At 36.8% G+C, this 19,450-nt stretch overlaps 1 protein-coding gene across 1 annotated transcript in view; it reads right to left on the reverse strand.

Moving 5' to 3' along the window:
* DPY19L1 (dpy-19 like C-mannosyltransferase 1) overlaps positions 1-18,881 on the reverse strand; it is a gene marked incomplete at its 5' end in the record, with an annotated part of 44,369 nt that extends 25,488 nt beyond the window's left edge. Inside the window, 7 exons of the mRNA XM_010166399.1 lie at positions 511-568; positions 4,325-4,418; positions 6,739-6,859; positions 11,723-11,860; positions 12,516-12,603; positions 13,883-13,907; positions 18,810-18,881. Of these exons, the coding sequence (XP_010164701.1) occupies positions 511-568; positions 4,325-4,418; positions 6,739-6,859; positions 11,723-11,860; positions 12,516-12,603; positions 13,883-13,907; positions 18,810-18,881 (596 nt within the window). The remainder of the gene's footprint in view (positions 1-510; positions 569-4,324; positions 4,419-6,738; positions 6,860-11,722; positions 11,861-12,515; positions 12,604-13,882; positions 13,908-18,809) is intronic.
* Positions 18,882-19,450: the final 569 nt, after the last annotated feature.

The raw sequence follows: 19,450 nt of genomic DNA on the forward strand, positions 1-19,450 counted from the left end.
AGTTCAGTATTGGAATTCTCTATATACATATGCAGTTTCTAAATTCTGGCGCTTTTTTTGCTTGTTTTTGTTTGTTTGGGAGGGGTTTTTTGTGTGTGTATTAATTTCCAGTAAAATAAACAGCAATTTAAAGGAAACCTTGTCCATTTCTGAAGCTTGTTCATATGGTACATCTAGCTTAGTTATGTCTGGAACTAGCACAGAAATAGATTTTTTTTTATGTTTTGAAACTTGAAGTCTTTGTGGTACTAAGATTTCAATCTCAGGACCACTTTACAATATATTCCCTTCTGAATTACTATTGTTTTTTAACATCTAACGTGACACACTGGACTGTGTTATATACTTTTGAGTCATAGCCTATTTTGCTTTCAATGATGTCTTATTCCCTTTACATTCATCCCCTAACAGATAAGCAACATCACTATCTTTAGTGAAATGAGAATTAGCTTAATTTTTATTTTATTTTTTTAAAGAAAAAAGGGACATGAGTAGGGGAGGGAGACCTACCTCTCCATGGTTGAAAAAGAAACACATCACAGTAACAAGGCCCCCCAGACGGCTCCCACTGTGAAGAGAATATGAAAAATAGGTACAACAGAATTTCATAAGGTCAACACTGCTTAAAAAATGTGAAGTGGCACTTAAGTACAGCTGAGTTTATTGAGGGGAGGGGTGGGGAATGCTTTCAAGCATCAAGGGAAAGCAATCTACAGTGTACATAAAATATTAAAATACTAGTTAGTCAGCTAATGTTTATTTCAGAGCAGACCACTCTTCATATATCGGCTCATTTTGCAGAACACCAATTTTAACGTAAATAACTTGGAAAACAGTTATTCTACCCCTCACAAACTTTGGTTTAGATTACTACAACTGGTGCTTTAGCTGCTGTACCCAGAGCCTGGTCTAGAAAAGTGCCAAAGTTTTGTTTTGTTTTGTTTTTTAAATTTGCATGCTCAGTCACCCAACAATGGGGGAATTTTGGCTTCAATCTAAAAGTATGTTTAGGGTAATCAAATCAAGCATGTTCAAAAAACATATAAAAATTACTTCCTGACATGGTCAATACAATTTAATTCTTATGTGAAATATTGCAATGTTAACACGGTTTTTAAGCCCTTGACTTAAGGATTTTTATACATTTCTAAACCAATCAAATTTGCCTGTTGAATAATTAGCACCATGGACTAACATTAAAACCAAAGATACTACTCAGATTTATCCCATCTCAAAACAGCAATAGATAAGGCTCCTCTTTGTTTGACTAGATTTGTAGTTATTCATGTCTTGTGATATAAAGCAAGGAATGTTTTTTGTGCACACAAGTGCACTACAACTATGAATGACAAAATATACCATTTTTGCTGCTAAGCAAAGTATCAGCCAGCTGTTAAGATTCTTTAAAAAAATCTCAGATCCTCTCAGATCCTTCACCCACCACTAATATACAAGTCAAACAGAATCAGTAAGTTCTGGGTACAATATCTGAGGATTAAAAACACCAACTAAGTGCTAAAACAATCTCCAGGAACTGTGCATTCTTGCACGTAAAATTCAACCTTTCATTCCACAACTGAATGAACACTGAAACTCAAAATGACTAAAAGAATGTGCTTCATATCAAAAAACGTTAGTCTGCGAAACAAAGCAAACTAGAAATTTGCAAAAAAACCCACCCAAAACCAGAAACAAAATTCAAGGTCTATGTTAAAGGTTAACATTGTGTTAAAACCTTAAAAGTCTAGAATACAAAGGTCTTAATTGTATTGTGAATGCTTCAGAGCTATCAGCCTCTACAATGGATAATTATTTTACCACGTGAGAAAAGATCAGTAAGTCTATAGCAAAGAATAGGTAAATGCACTTCATTAGTATCCTTTCCTGAAAATTAAGTGATCAGGGCCTGTTTCACAGAGGGTTACACATAGAATTGAGTTAGCCTGGTTATCTTCTAAGAGTGCAATGCTATCACATAGGAGATACAGTAGTTAAGTCTTTCTATGCCAATATAAGGGATAAAGGATAACTCTTTCCACTGGAACTCCTATATCATACTACAATTGGTGAAGTACATGTCCTTCAGTTGGAACCTACTTTCCCCATGTTTAACACAGAACAATCTAAATTTAATAATTAATTAGAATTTTTTAAAGAACTGCAGCTGACCCAAACAGTTATACTTTGTCTGGAATAATGGAAGATATATCTTTTGACTCTCTGCATACAATAAGCTGAAGCTTAAAGAAAGTCACATGGGGAAATGCTGTAATTCATTGTTGATTAACATGTAAGAAACAAAATACTGTAAAAGTACTGTCAGAAGGAGATATGGGAAATTTATTGGTAGTTCCTCAAGATGCAGTATTTGACAATCAGCTCAAGTATTCTATCCCTTGACTAGAAGAATAGAGGTGGGGAAGCCTGGGGGGAGGCAGAATCTTACAATTGCATAGAGTACTTATCATCAAATGCCATTCCTTTGTCCATTTAAAAAAAAAATTACAAAAAAAAAATTAAAATGGCCTGAGTTCTCAGCATATTGCTTCAGTTATCTTAACAGAGAATGCTCCAGAGCTTGAGAATAATGTGCATCATACAAGAAGACTCTCAAGTGCCTTTGCATAACTAGAGGCTGTACACAGAGGGCTAGGGCAGGGATGTACTACGTCTGGTAATCTCACCTTGTGGGGAAATTGGTTAAGGGAGATAAACAGCAAAATTTCATCCTACAAAAGGAACTAGGTTTCTGTTAGCTTAACTCTTTGAACAAGCTCTTTATATAGAGTACAGCAAGTACAGATGTGAGAACATATGCTAGCTTGGAAAATAATGATAAGAAAGTGGTCTTCCACTACCCTATCACCTTACATCACTAGTCAAAGTAGCAAAGAGACTAACAGCAAATAAAGACTGAAATAAAAAGATTACACATTATATGAATATATAAAAAGACAAAAAACCTAGAAAAAACAATTAGGTAAGCTTGAGATGATTACTGCTAACACATCCAGGAATTAAAAGTTAGAGAAAATATTAGAGGATGGTTTCTCACCATCAAATGAGTTCAGGCTATGAAAAAGCCTTTCAAAAGGCATAGCAGAAACAAAATGTCTCTTTCAGCTGTACGAAGGAGACTTATGCCAATTCAGATATCATAAGATTACCCACTTCACTGTAGTAGAATTGCATTGCTCCAGATTAATTTATTTTATCTTTCATACTTTATGGAAAAGCCTAAAGATTCTGGCTTGCTTTGACTAAAAGGAACCTTGGAACAGCCATAATGGCTAGGTTGTCATCTGACATTGCACATTATTTGTATTAAAAACTGAGTTACTATCAATACTTGATAGTTATTTACATTCAACACAGCCCAAGTCTAAGGAAAGTCCTGAGAAATTAAGACCTTAGTCATTTTTTCAATGACATTAATATATAAAATGTGGGTTTCCATAGCCCTGCCTTAAGAGAAAAATTACAGCTCAATGATACGAATATTCAAACTTTATCTACTTCCTCAAAACATGAGACATTAATTTCCTATGTTAAGGAATACAAACATATATGCTTTACCCCCAAACATCTAATAGTTGCACTAGGGAACTTCCTCTTTTCATTGTCAGCTCCTGCCCTGCACTATTGTTTATTTCAACTATCAGCACAATACAGAGAGAACATGAAAAAAACCACAAGACAGTGAAGCCAGGGAATGAGGGGGAAAAACAATCACACCTCTCAGAGGTAAATGTAGCAGCCTTTTGTTTTTTTGCAAAACTGGCAGATGAAAATAGAGGTAAACAAAAAAATATTTCACTTCTGTTTTTATGATGGATGTGGAGTCTATTTATGTACAAAAGTGTATTACAGTTCCTGAAATTTAAGGACAGATACTGAAAACAGAAATTCATAGAAAAAGGGAAGTGTATACATATCTCCAAAAGAATGCATTATCTTAACAAACATTTTGCCTTCTCAGTTAAGGTAAAATTGAAAGACATGCAATGTGATTTGAAGCAAAGCACTGGGAAAACTCCAATCTTGGTTAAAAGTACACTGTCATTCAAACTTAGTTTAAAAATGAGTTACACTGCTAACTTTAGGAGCAGAAACCTATCATAAGCTGTCACCATTTATTTTAAGCAAAAAGCTTCTCTGTTACAGTAATTTTTTTAGTGACAATGTAAATGCAAAAAAAAAGCACTACTACTGTGCAAACAAATAAGCAATATTCCATAAAAATATTCTAGCAATCACTTACTCAAATTTCATATAAAACCTGACAGCTAGTACCAACTAAATAGCTCAGTCTCAGCTGCCTTACCTGAGGTATGTACCGTATATGAAGAACAGTGACATCATTAATCCATTCAAAAGAAAAATCACAGCAACATAAAAGGAAGCGGGGTCTCCCAAGCCTAACAAATAAACAGTTAACACATGTTGTCAAATGTAGAAGTAAAATCACATTGCTTCTAAACCACCATACAATCAGTATCATAAAGCACACAGCATAACACTTTAATATATCTACAGAAAGAGATTACAAAAACAAAGTTAATTTCACCAACAGTATTGTGGAGATTAAACTGTAAGACTACACTTTTGAGGAGAAAAAAAAGAAGGGGGAAAAGCCCTGGGGCAGTCAGCAACAGAATAAGCCAAGAGGGAAGCATTAACGGTAAAGAAAAAACCTGCCATGTATAGATAAAGACAAGCATCACTACGAACATTCTCTACTGACAACGTTTTGACTTCACAGAGCCTTTTAGAACAGGTTTGTACTCCTTATACTCTCACTTCCAACCTTTAAACATATCACACACAATGCTTTTTGTTTTCAAGAGAAAAGCGTGGCCAGCAGCTTCAAGAGAAGCGTGGCCAGCAGGTCGAGGGAGGTGATTCTCCCCCTCTACTCTGCTCTCGTAAGGTCCCACCTGGAGAACTGCGTCCAGTTCTGGAGCCCCCATCACAAGAGAGACCTGGAGCAGCTAGAACAAGTCCAGAGGAGGACACCAGGATGATCCAAGGGCTGGAGCACCTCTCCTACGAGGACAGGCTGAGAGAGTTGGGGCTGTTCAGCCTGAAGAAGAGAAGGCTCTGGGGAGATCTTATAGCAGCCTCCCAGTACCTGAAGGGGGCCTACAAGAAAGCTGGGGAGGGACTTTTCCTAAGGGCAGTTAATGACAAAACAAGGGTAAATGGCTTGAAGCTGAAAGAGGGGAGGTTTAGATTAGATATTAGGAAGAAGTTCTTCACTGTGAGGGTGGTCAGACATTGGAACAGGTTGCCCAAGGAAGCTGTAGATGCCCCCTCCCTGGAAGTGTTCAAGGCCAGGTTGGATGAGGCTTTGAGCAACCTTGTGTAGTGGAAGGTGTCCCTGCTGATGGCAGGGGGGGTTGGAACTGGGTGATCTTTAAGGTCCCTTCCAATCCAGATGATTCTATGACCCTTTGTTTCATTAGGAGCCAACTGATTTTCCAATAATGCAAATCTTTCCATTTATTCATTCACAAATACTCCCGCATTCACACTTCTGTTGTTATTCTTTTTCCCATTATTTCTTTAAACCCTCCTGGCTCTAATCATTTCAGCAATACAGCAGAAAAAGCCTTACACATTATAGAGAAGATAAAAAAACTTCAGTTTCATATGCAGAAATGATTCACCATTGCTAAAAATACAGGAAGACAGTTCTCTAAAGGTGACGATATGCTCACCAAACACAGTGGCCTCAATAGTTGGTGTCTTTGTTGGTTTGGTCTGTTGGTTCTTTGGTTTTGGTTTGGGTTTTTTTGTTCTGTTTTGGGGTTTTTTTTTTACAAAAAAATGAAAAGTTCTACATTTATTCACTGTTTATTGCTTCTGACAACATTAGAGAAAGTGAATCATTCAAGCTTTGAAGAAAGTTCTTATAGCCTTTATGCAAAGGAAAAATACTAACTTGTCACCACATAAAGACATTTTAAATGATAAAATGAAACAACTTCACAAGCTACCATCTATCATTCAGCTTTAACTGACTGTAGAACATCCCAAAAGTGTTTCTCAGCAGGATACTTTTATCACATAATACTCACTTGACAGGCCAATATTTTAAATGTGGAGAAAAAAAAAATCCCAAGTAAGTGGCAATGTCCAAACTTTGATATCAAAATCAGGGTATAAGATTGAAATTCTTAACGCTGAATAGCAGGTCACAAGTGGAAGAGGAAAATTCCCAGCAGAATTACTACACAAGATTTCTCCAAACAGGAGCCTTGTGGTTATCTTTTTCCCCTTCGTCCCTGCTCCTCATGTTGTAGTCAGGGGAGGAAATACAAAGGGTAAGTTTTTGAAATGTAGGAACTTGGAACACATTGGGGATTCCACAGAAGCTACAAAAATTTAATGCATCTACAGTGGCCTCCAGTTACATTTAGGACATCCTGTTCTTTATAACAGTCCAACATTATGAAGGCTCAGACTACAACTTTGAAGTTTTGAAGTGCAGTATAGGAATTCAACCTAGGTAAGAGGAGCTAGCTATTAAGGAAAGCCCACGTTCTCACCCCTGGTGTTCTTAAAGGCATCATTTTTTTCATGCTTCTCACTTATGTTGTGAACCTGCCAAAAATACAGGTTTATCCAAATGAAAGCACATCACTGATAAAGACACAAGAATATTTATTACTTCTAGAATACGTAAAGCCACCATTATATGCTTCCAGGAAAAAACTAGAATAAAACCAAACTCACCCTCACAGCTTTCCACAGGACTAAGCCCTTTTCCTCTGTTTACAGTCCAACATGTCTTTGTCGGTACACCAAGGAAATCCATAATGGTGGTATATATACGGTACCAGCTGGCAAGGACCACCTAGGTGGAAAACAGGATTTGAAGTTTCTGAAAAGGAACTTTGAGATTAGCTCAACGCCCAAGGTAACCTCTCATGACAACTGGCTCTCATCCAGGACTTTTTTTATACTCAGAATTGATCTCAACTACTTAGCACTTTTGACTGTAATTTCCTAAAGCCATTCAGCGTAGACCAAGTGGTCATTAATAGACTAAAATTATGCCTGCTTTAGAAGAGAAATGATTTCATTATTTCATGCATCAAACTGCAATACTTGGAAAAATTATACATTTCAATATTGTCTAAAAGGTTCTCTATTTAACTACATTTGTTTATCAGGTATTAAAATCATTGATTCTGTTGACAGAGGACAGTTAGCAGAATTAAATCCATTAAAACCAACTACTTTTTTTCCCCCCCCACCTGGCAAGAATATTAATGGACCAAATCTTCAGGGTTTTTACTGAGATAAAGTTTGGCAGATTAAATTTAAGCGTGCATTAAAAAGAGCTTCTAGATGCAATGTAAGACAGCATTTCCATTTTCCATGCTAAGGTTGTAATGTTCTTATAACAATCACCAAATTAAATCTCAACACTCGACACAGAAAACACTAGTATTTTACATACAGAAAAACGATGATTTATCTCACAGCAAAGTCACTAGTTAACATTACCAAGCTATTCTGTCAGGATACAACTGACTTTATAGAGTTCATAAATGAGTAATGTGGCCATTCTAGTTGAGCTGCTTTGAAAGTTATAACCCAGGGGTTCCCAGACTGAAAATATGTTTCACCACTGCAATATCAGCTGTCTCAGCCCTGTGTCACAGGAAACATGTACAAGAAGGATGATTCCCTCTTTTCTTTCCCCATGCAATTAATAAAAATCTTTATGTTACTTCTATCTTCAAAAAAGGCAAGCAGGAAACAGGGAATTACACCTTGATTTCTGCGAACATGATGGAGTAAATCCTCCTGGAAACCTCTTGCAAATATATTAAGGACAAAAACGTGATTGGAAGTAGTCAGCATGGATTTACCAAGGGGAAATCACGCCTGCCCAACTTCATAACCTTCTGAGATTAATGCCTTGGTAGATGAGGGGACAGCTGTGGATTTTTTTTTTCATCTCATTTCTTCATTTCAATTCTGTTCTACATCTGTCTTTAGACTAGATGATGGCACAACAGAACATCCTCAGCAAGTCTGCACATGATATAAAACTGGAAGGAGTGCTTGATGCTTGTGTTGCCATTTGAAGGGACCTCAACAGGCTAGAAAAATGAGGCAACAGTAATCTCACAAAAGGCAACAGGAATCTCACAAACTTCTGCAGCAGGGAGCAACAAGACCATGCACCAGTACAGAGAGGAGCTGACCTGCTAGAAAGGAGTTTTGCAGAAAAGGACCTTTGAGTCCTGGTGGACCAGTTGTCCTTGAGCCAGCAATAAGCCCTTGCTGCAAAGAAAGCCAAATGTATCCTTGGTTTTATGTCACCAGGACAAGTGAGGTGGTCCTTCCCCTCTACTCAGCACTGCTAAGACCATATCTCCAGTGCCAAGTCCAGTTCTGGGCTGTCCAAGACAAGGACATACAGTAAAGATGACTGAGACAGACTCTTCAGTTGACAAGAGACAACCACAAATTGAAATAGAGGAAATTCCACCTATATATAGGAAAAAAACTTTGAGGGTAGTCAAACACTGAACAAGGTTGCCCAGAGGTAGAGATACTCAAAATAAAACCAGAGATGGCCCTGAGCAACCTGCCCTACTTCACCCTGCTTCAGGCTGAGTGTTGAGACAAGACAATCTTCAGACATGCCTTCCAAACTCAACTGTTCTGCAATTCTATGATTAATTTTTAATACCAGGGTTCCAACTATCATGGCTTACTTCATCTGTGGTCTTTACAGTCTCACAATGTAAGTCTTACATATTTAAAATGCAACTACATCTTCCTAGAAGACTCCCTGCCTCAGTATTCTGTCCTGCAAAGTACACTATCTTGAATTCCTGGAGGCTTTCTGAACACCTGTGCCCTGGCACTTCGGACTGTGCACGTGCACAGAGATGAACCAGACATGTGCCCCATCTCCAGACAGGCAACAACAGGACTGGGGAACCAAATCCAAATCTTTCCTCCTATCACCTGAATGTGGTTTGTACACTGCCAACAGATATGGCAGGTCAGAGACATCTGTCTAGCATGTCTGCATGACGAGCCCTGAAGCTGATGTTACTCTCAGCACAGAAAAGATTCTTGCTGAACAAATGTTGCACAAAAAAACCTTATTGTGAAATTTTATTATAAATAATATTTATCAATTTAATGTTTTTATGTCACAAGTGCTCGTGTCTGCTGCAGATATTTCCACACATGAATACTCCCTAAAAAGGTACCAGGTTAGGTACTTCATACCAAACACAACAACATTTTTTTCCCAAAAGCTACTTTACATGAAACAGTTAATACAGGCATAAAAACAATAGCAAATCAGTAGCACAAAACTGCTAGGTCAATTAAAACACAAGGCCATTTGTGGAATTCCTAATGTCCCATACCAGATGAGGCAGTAAATGCAAACCTTGGAAAACAAAAGACTGGCTCTCAGACAGTCAATCCCTTTTCCTAGTTGCTTTTGAGTAAGCACTTTACTGCCAATTATGCAACACTCATCACTCCAGCTCAAATTTTCATCATCGCTGCCACACACAGAAATATCAACTGCTCTGTAACGATGACAGCCAGAAAGTAAACTTCACAGATTATCTCTCTGCCACTTTGCATCATAGATGAAAACAACTATGCAACTACTGGAACAACTTGACTATGCAGCAAATACCAGGAAAATCAAGATTTTACTGGGCCTATAACACTGTACAACTACAAAGACTGACTTGTTGCTTTTGACAGATTTTTTTTTTACTGCTTTTATCATTTACACAGACTGTAGTGATCGCTACGGACTCATTTTACCTTTCTTTTTCCTTCTTTTTAAGTTTTCATGGCTAGTACTGGCTGTACATGCAGGTGAATTGTTCTACTTTTCTTAATGGGTTTAACATACTGTTTAGCAACTGGATTTCAAGGCTAATTTTGATGCTAATTTTGATATCCACTAAATAAAAAATATTTTTTATTAAAATTCAGCCTTAGTGCTACCATTGGGCTGAAAGAGCTGGAAAGATCCTAAAATATCAAACAGGAAATGAAACACTGCCAACAAATAAATACACAAGCAACTTCCCACCACTGAGGCCCACTTTAATCACAAGGAAAATTAGATAAATTGGGAGAACATACTTCAAATGTCAAGTTGCACCTACTGACAATTTTATAGATGTAGTTAGGTGGAAACAAGAATATTAAAGAAATACAATTTAGAACAACCCACTATTTGCAGGAAGTCTAGACATCAAGCAGAAGATGACTAAAAGGAAGATACTATTTGCTTTGCATGCCCACACAGGCACAGAAAAGATGAATGAATTCATATCTTATCACCAAGTTCTGAGCCAGTAAGATCCTAGAAAACTCTGAATGAACAGACAAGCCTACACATTTTGCACAGCAATCTACCTAACGTTCTTACAGAATGTCAGCCACTATATCTGATTGCTCTTGTTTTGATTTAATCACCAATTTACTTAGTCATCTTTCATGCTGATAGTGATGATTCTCTAAGAGCAAGTTCATTTGACCAGTTACCTTTGATTTTTTGCAAGCCAGACTATAGCTGAAATCAATAAATCTTTCTCAGCTAAAGAAAACAACTTTATAGTATTCAAACAAGGCACGTGTTCACAATGCTGCATTTCTAGAACTGAACTGCATTCCTTTTGGAGTTAAAACAAAACAAAACCACAAAAAAACCCCAAAACAAATAACCCTCAAACCAGTGAGAGGGTAACAAAAAGCACTCATCTATAGGGCTTAGTTCTTCCAGAGCAAGGAATTAAGAAATAAACAAAACCACCACAAGCAAGCTGTATAAACATATGCATGCCAAGAACTCGTACACATATAGTTCCTGAAAGCAGATCTGCTCTCACACAGCAGGAGAATGAGTACAAATGCTAGTACCCAACAATTAAAGCCATTATTAGTCCTTGGTTCTCCAAAAAATAAGCTGTTGCTGACACATGGACGTACAGAAATGTACATTAACCAAAGGAGTTCTCCCTTTGCAAAATGGCAAAACCATGAGAGAGAAAAACAACCATTTCTTGTACTTAAAGACACGTTCTTTTCAGTGACAAAAAAGCAGAGTAGGAAATTTAACCAAGTAACCAAGTAATTTAACCAAGTAACAAGTCTAACAAGTATGTACAAAACAACAGCAGTCAGTCATCTACAGAGGAATTTCTTCTGCAACATGTAAGTAAATTATTACCATTCATGGATTTTAGGGCCACAGTGAACTGTGATGATTTGTCAGTTCATTGCCCTACACAAAATGCAAGCCAAAATAACCTCAGTACCTGTATCACTGCAGACACTACTGTCACACACACTACTGATACTTCATTTGCCATGTTTCCTGAAGTGCACAATGTCAGCAACTTACTTGCTGTCAGTGAAAAGAACAAAAGAAGACAAGAAGTATACAATTGGATTGCAACTCCAGGGCATGAAATACTAAGATCTAGAGAGTATTCACATTTGATTGGACATACATGAAGTCTGAGAATTGATCACAATTAAGTAACTTTTTCATTTGAAATCTGGAATTAAAATATGGCATTTAAGCAACGCTTCATTAGTCACTATATTTTTACAATCACATTTTCCAGAGTAACATTTCTTACAAATCTGTAGTCAAATCTAAAGAAAACAAAGATTCATTGGAAGATATTGTTTTTAAAACATAGCTCACCTCTGGGTAAAGATTGAACCTCTGTAAGGTGTTAATCACTAAAGGATATTCAGTTAGTTTGTCATTCATAATTGCCCATACTCCACTGCAAAACGATGGTGCCTCAATAATGACCTTGAAGTATGAATAATAAAGACCCTACGGGAGAGCAGAATCATTATTTACAATTAAAGAGGTCACTTCTGATTCATGAAATGCCACATACAAGCCTCATTTTTAAATCAAATTTTGTAATACAACAAATAGGACAAAATGATTCAAAATGACTATCCAATTTCCATCTCTCTTCTGCTAGTGCCACTGAAACAAACAATGTGGGTTTCCTTCCACTTTGTTTCATAGCACATCTGGAAATGTCTCATTTGGGCTGGTAACTATACACCAGCGTAATGTTTCACAATTCTCAAAATAAAAGCAAGCAAAAGGTGGATATGCATGCAAACAATTATTAATTAAAAATTATTTTTTAAAAAGCTGCATACCAAGACTATAACTGAAAGTATGCTACAAGGTACTTGTAGTTTCATATTTTAGGAGCTCTAGAATCATATTTTTAAATTACATTTTAAGTGAACTGTGAAGAGATTCATGGTCATCAGCTGCAAGATGCAAAAATGCTCTGCAGTTAAAAATGTAATGCACGTTGCAAGAAATCAATACATTTACACTAGGTGCAAGATATCAATATATTTATTTATCCAGAAAGTATTAAGAAATTTTGGAAATCTCATGATCATAAGATAACAGACAGAAATTTTCCCATCACTGAATTATTACTGAAACATAATCTAACCATTTCCGTGCGAAAAGCCATTTCTCTTTCTAGCGTTGACAGATGAGAAAAATGACGGTCATTTTCAAAAAGAGTTGTTATGTGATACCTGTTAAAAAATAATAATTAAGACTGAATAAAGTTTTAGAACCTGTACTAGGTCATATATACCAAGGAACAGCTGGTAAAACATTCAATGAAAACCCAAAGTTTACTTGCAAACTGTTATTTTAATTTACTTATATATTATACCAACATTCTATTCTCCTCTATTCAGACTATTTTAAATGGAAAAAAATATGAACCCATAGAGCATTTAGTAAATTCTATTATGGAATTAGTTATAATACTCTAATATATTTTAACTTAAGTGCAGACACTTAAGGATCAAAAGTTTAATGCTATTGGAACTATGAAGTCTACATATCAGGAAAGAAAATTCAACTATCTGAAAAATGAAAAGAATAACAGATTAAAAACTAGTGAAAATAATGGTGCACATAGAAGTAGTGTGTGTTTTTTCCACAAAAACATTCCCTGACTTGTATTTTAACACAGTTATTTGCCATTATGTATATATATCACCAAAAGTATATTTAAATAAAGGTGCAACTATAGAGGCGGGGAGGGTGAAACCCAGAAAAAATACAAATCATTCTGGAGGCAAAACTTGCAATTTCCAAGAGGCGCTCCATCTCCATAAAGTGCACAGGACTCTACTTTTGAACAGAAATTTGCAAGAAACAAACTACTAAAAATCAATAGGTTTTTTTGAGCTAGGAAACAAAACAGAGTGGCAGAAGCTGTTACTTTTTATCCCTGCAAAAGCAGCTGGTTAAAAATCACTATAGAAGCCATTCTATTTCAAGTCTATACTACAGAAAGGAAGGGTGAGGATTAGGATGGAACCTAAAACACAAGGATTTGGTTGACAAAAAGCAGTTGAAAGGCCATTTTTCTGTACCAAAAGAAAACATCAACCAGACTTTTCTGAAAAGGTTAGAGAAAACATGATGCAAAACTAAGAAATTAAAGCAGAATCTAAATAAGCAGAAAGTACAAGGAAGTTGAAAGGATTTACCTGGACTTTCAAAACCCACTGAGGGTAAAAAGGTCTGTTAGTGAAAATGCACGTGAATTTGTATAGCTAAGCAACAATTTTCCACCTGGAAAGCAAGCTTCACTCTTCACTGAACAGGCTTGAGAAATCTTTCATGTCAGCTTCACAAAAACAGAATTATTCACCTTAGAAACAAATAATTTGTTTTTGAGAAGAAATCTCTAAATATAAATTATCCCAATAGCTTGTCTAAATATAAGTCAAAGATATTGATATTTTTATTATTTTAAAATATCATATTACTCTCAAGCAATAAATTTAACCTTACCAATGTAGGACTCCTGCAAAAGCAGCTGTAAAGGAAACAAAAGGTGTCAAGTTACTCAAATATTTAAATCACTGAACATGAAATATGTTCTTTGAAGTAATTACAATACTACTTCAGAGATGCGTAGAAGGTACTCAGTTTCCAGAGGAACATAAGAATAGGAATGTCTGAATTCACTTTTATAGCCAGCTCTCTGAAAATTTGAAATTATGTTGATTATGCATTCAGCAATAGGAAATGTTCCCACCTCCATTCTGCATCACTCAAATTGATCCATTAGAATCTAACACAGCCATTTCAGCTATCAATAACAAAACTGAGTTATAAGCTTTTTTATTTATATTTTTTAATACACACAAATATTTTTAACATTTTAAGATACCTACTGTGACTGTTCACTCAACTCCTTCTCAGATTTTGGCTACCACACAGCTCATGCTAAGGCCTGATGTATGCTAGGAGTAGCGCTGTTAGGTCAAAGCAAGGGCAACACACAGGCAGGATGTGGTGGCCAGGAAGGGCTAAAGGTCATTATGCAGCCGTTATCACCCGCAGCTTGCTATCTCCTGCAGTCACAGTCCTCACGTATTGATTGTCTGGCAGTTTCTTCAGAATCTGCTAACTCATGGAAATGGTATAGATCAGAATTCCAAGCTACAAGCCATAAATACATCAGCTTACCCAAAATGTTTTGAGTCGGATCCAGCAGCAGCTGGACTGCTGAGGCTTTTGTGCTTCCCAGTGTGATACAGGGGACACCGGCACCATGATGGATGAGGAAGGCTGAGCGCTCCCACCATCAGCTAGGTAACTATTTTGCTCATAGGTGCACAAGTTAGGAGTTACAAGTTATGAGTTGCGAATTCGAGAACTTGTGAGTTAGAAACCTCGTGCGTTAAGTGATGAACTAGTAAATTTCCATGTTAGACTAGTCTGCACAAAGTGGAATAAGCCCTTGTTTGTAAATGGTTTTGGGTTTTTTTTGTTCTTTCCTAATGAGCTCATAAAATAAAGTTTTTACATTTACAGAGTACACTGTCCTGTAAATTTATGAGATCCAAACAGACCATGACAACCAACCCAACTTTAACTGAGACTATAATTGCTAAAACAGGTAGACTCCACATGTAGTAATTGTCCATTTGGAGACTATCTGCACTGTTGTCATATAGGTACAGAACAAGGGAGGCAATCTGAGAGACAAACAGTCTAGGTCTTTGCCTTCTTGAGCATTAAAAGATCCACAGAGAGCAGAAGCCATTCGATTTTGCTTGGCCAGCATTCACAACATATCCAGAGCTCACCATGGAAGCAAACCCTGCATGAGTGAGGGATAAAGGGTGGGATTTAAATGGACCATGGTGTTCCTTCTAGACTGAAGGTGACTTGGTTAGACACACAGCGGCTCTCTGCCATAGAAAGGTCAGGTACATTGGTTGCCTTCAATCCAAGAAAATCTTTATGGTTAATGCAGAATCTTCTCATTCATGTAGGCTATATGGAAGGAGAAAGAGGGGAGGACAACCACCCTCCGCTTACACCCAGCTGGAGCTGGGAAGGTGCTGAGCTCCGTGTCCCTCTCCAGGGTGCTGATCCACAGCTCCCCAGCACAGCCCTGGCCTCCAGCACAACACAGAATGGGTCAAGTTGCTGTCACATTGGTAAAACACACATCAGATGTCTGCACACTGACACAGAATACAGTCAGAGAGTTGGCGAACGCAGTGTGTTCAGACCACGTGTTGTGTGTGTATGGTGGTCTGCTTCTGGAAAATAGTGGGGACAAGAGAAAGAAAAACGCCTTTGCAAAACCACTAAATTTATGTGGAAAGAAGGGCGGAATGAATGCACACTCCATGTCCCAGTATATATTCCCAAGCCATGTGTTCCTCCAAAACAGAGGCCAGAAGTGCTGCTGCTGGCAGTACTTGTTATCATGGTCACCGCAATGCTGCTGCTGGCAGTACTTGTTATCACTGTCACCACAGGTCATAACACAACAAACTAACATTAAAATTGAGGTTCAGAAATGTAAAGTTTTGTATATAAAGATGTGTGATGCGAAACTAGGTAAGGCAGGGGGGAAAAAAAAATCACCTAAGGGGAAAAAAATTTCTAAACCACCCATCTGTACAATTAAACATTTACCTCAAGTTACACACTTCACATAGTATTTGAGGTTGTACAATACCACACTGAAACTTCCTTAAGAGTTTTTCAGCTCCACTCCAGTCACTGAAGTAGTTTTCTCAAAGTGAAGCCTGAATTTCAGTTACAAAATGAATACCACAAACTTTAATTTAAAACTTTACATTTTTACACATATTTTCTAGGAAAAAAAAACAATCCAGAGAAAAAGGATTGCTCAGTATAGTTCACATTAAGTGGAATTAAATGTCTTAGGAAAGTTTCAGTAACTGCAGATTTATTTTATTTTATTTTATTATTTTTACACTAAGGACATTTACGTTAGTTCTCATGGAGAGCTGCAAATTCTTTCTCCAGAAAAGTACATATAGGTATGATATGGAATTCCAGGTAAGCACATCAGCTCTATCAGCAACACAGCAAACTATACTCCATAAACAAACACGTTTTGCAGTAATTGTATGGAAAGAAAAAGAGCAATCCATATTTTTCTTAGTTATTACCTATTGAGTCTCATATTTGCACAAGGCATTACTTCATTTCTCAGCAACTTTTCTAAGATGCCCAATAAGATTAGATGTATTTACATACACACACACCTAAACTATAAAAAAAATCAATTTTAAGACAGACTACATGTTAGATAAGAATATACAGTAAAGTCAAAATAAATGCACATTAGCTACTAGTACTGTTCATGATCTCAAATTCATGTGGTTTCAAATCAGCAAAATATGCAGTATTTTATTGTTGTAAATAAATTATCTATTAATATGGAAATTACATTTCAAATTCAAACATACCACTTATTTCACAGAGAAAACAGTCTACTTAAATCTGATTCTTCCCTTCAGTAAATGTTTTATTTAAAGGCAATGCATTAAGTGTAAATACATTCAGTTATTTTGGAGAATTCCATAAACATTTTTATAAAACTTCACAGTATCAGTCTACTATAAGTATAAAACGAAGACTTTCTATAATCACACATCAATTCATGTAATTACTCACACTTCAAGAGACAATGTGCTTAATTCACAGACATCCACTATGAGCTCAAATCAACATTTTTCAGTAGAATGCATCCAGACTTACACTAAGCTAGTTCCTGATGGAAAATATGCAGATCAGCTCTCTTAGATTACCATCCTTTGATCCCATTAATGTCCTTACTGGGGGGGAATGAAGGAGAGGGCAGGAGAGGAATACTAGAGTCCTAATGCTACAGAGACTTACACAGCTACTATGTACTTCAAATTGCAGATGCCATTTTTCAACCTCAGAATCTCTAAAAGCAAAGAGTATGATCAGATTTTTGCAGACTAGGGCTATTATGTAAAATCTGAGAGTTGATTCTTCAGATTTCCTATTTTTGCCTATGTTCTAAGAAAAGCAACATGAATGGCATATAAAAAACATCCTAATTCTGGAAATTAAACACTGAAGAATAAAGCTGTAACATACAGAATGGATTTAGAACAACAAATGCTTGACACCACAATGCAACAGGATGTGAAATGTACTAGAAACTGATTAATACTTTGTGAGTCTCCCGAAAGTGACTAGGTAGGAAAACAGCAGAACTGAGAACAAGGAGGAACGTGCAAGCACTGACTACTGCAGTTTAGTCAAGATGTTTCATTGTGAGATTCTGTGCAATCTAGAAAGGATGTCTTCAAGAATAAAGCCTCAATTCAATGGTCATTTTTAAAAACTCCAAAATAATAGGGCAAAGTGTTGTATAAGAATGTCCTTGAAAATCTGACAACTTTATTGTTGCATGTGAATGGGAAATAATTCTTAAGAAAAAAAAAATCCACACCCTTTAATAAAACTATCTCAAACTGCAGGAGACTGTTTTTAAAATCTGGGCCTTAAAGCTTAAGCAAAAGAACAACAAAAATTCAAATGTCACTAAAACTAACCAAAAAACCACTATTTCACATTTGGTATAGGTACATTCCTTGCTACTGCAAATACTGTAGGCTATTACATATTTCACTATTAAGGGTTTGCTCCTATTAAAAATATAAATAGCTCCCTGAAGTATTTAATTAGTTACCTGGGTTTCACAGCCAAATTTAAACTCCAGGAATTATAAAGCTCTCTACCTCATCTGCTCTCAAATTTCAATCACAGGAAAGCGCTTTTCAATTTTGACCATCAGTTTAACGTTTCTATGTCGAGTAACTACTAGTCTAGGAAATGCTCAATAAACAGAGGTAAGCAAAGCAATTCAGGAGGAGTTTATTAATCAATTAGTTTGTAAGCGAAGGGTTGTTTCCCCGCTACTGCCTTGCAGCATCATTCATCAAATTGAAGAAACTCCCTTTGGCAACCAGGACTGCTGGTGGTGTGATTAATAGTACCAGCACCTTTGGAACAGTCCTTTCATATAATACCTTTAAGAGTATATCTAATTGTGCGTCTGACAAATATACTATTGTTTAACATCTGTTAACTTGAGGAATGCATTTCCTCCTTAATTTTGCAAATACTTCAGGTGTTTTTTCCAAGACTTTGGCCACTAGCCATTTTATTATTTACTCCAAAATATTCCCAAAGATAATAACATTTGAATTTACATCAGCTGCTACAATATAACAGCTTTACAAATGTTACCAGGTAGGAAGTTATTTCCTGTCCCTGTCTAACACAAGCTATGCTTTTTTGTTTTTTCCAAGTGATGTTTCCCAACATATTTTGACACAGTTTACATTTCCAGAGAAAGGAAGGTAAAAAGAACAGTATTTTCCTGCGATGTATTCCTTCTACTTACCCAGAAGGAAAGTGAGCCATAGCTTGCTATCAGCTTTTACAATGAAGGCCTTTCTGTCGTCAACAAATACTGCTGAAAGAAAACGAGTATTTTCAGCATCAATTAAGAACAGCCTCTGTAAGGAAATCTGTTCAAACTCCGCAAGCATTAGTTTTCTGTAAAAATCTTGACTTCAAAACTGCTGAAAGAAATCTCATACAGCAAGCTAGCAACGTAAAAGCATTTAACAACACAGACAGACCGGCAAGGCAACTACACAAATCATCAGATTTTTAATTCCCGAGATAACTTTTACAAAATAACTCGCGAAAAAGAGGGTTTGTTCATGGACACATTATCGACAAATTCGTTCAAACGTAAAGTCAGACTTTAGAAGAATAAGCAACCCTCCGTCCCTTCAGCAAAGCGTTATCAAGACACAAGCTGGTCATACCCAGCCTGTAAGCAGAGCTACTCAACACGATCAAAGGGGTTGTTTTAAGAAGAGTTAGTTACACAAAGTAGGAAAAACCCCTTTTCTACCCCCCTCGCCCCCGATTCTCGCTGATACCACGGTGGGTCCTGTGAGTTCTTTATTTTTGTTAACCGCCTGCCGTTGTGACGGGCCGGCGGAGGGGAGCGGGGAGGGCGGGAGAACCACT

This window comes from Antrostomus carolinensis, unplaced genomic scaffold, assembly GCF_000700745.2.
Source record: "Antrostomus carolinensis isolate BGI_N321 unplaced genomic scaffold, ASM70074v2 scaffold19364, whole genome shotgun sequence".
NCBI classification, from domain to species: domain Eukaryota; kingdom Metazoa; phylum Chordata; class Aves; order Caprimulgiformes; family Caprimulgidae; genus Antrostomus; species Antrostomus carolinensis.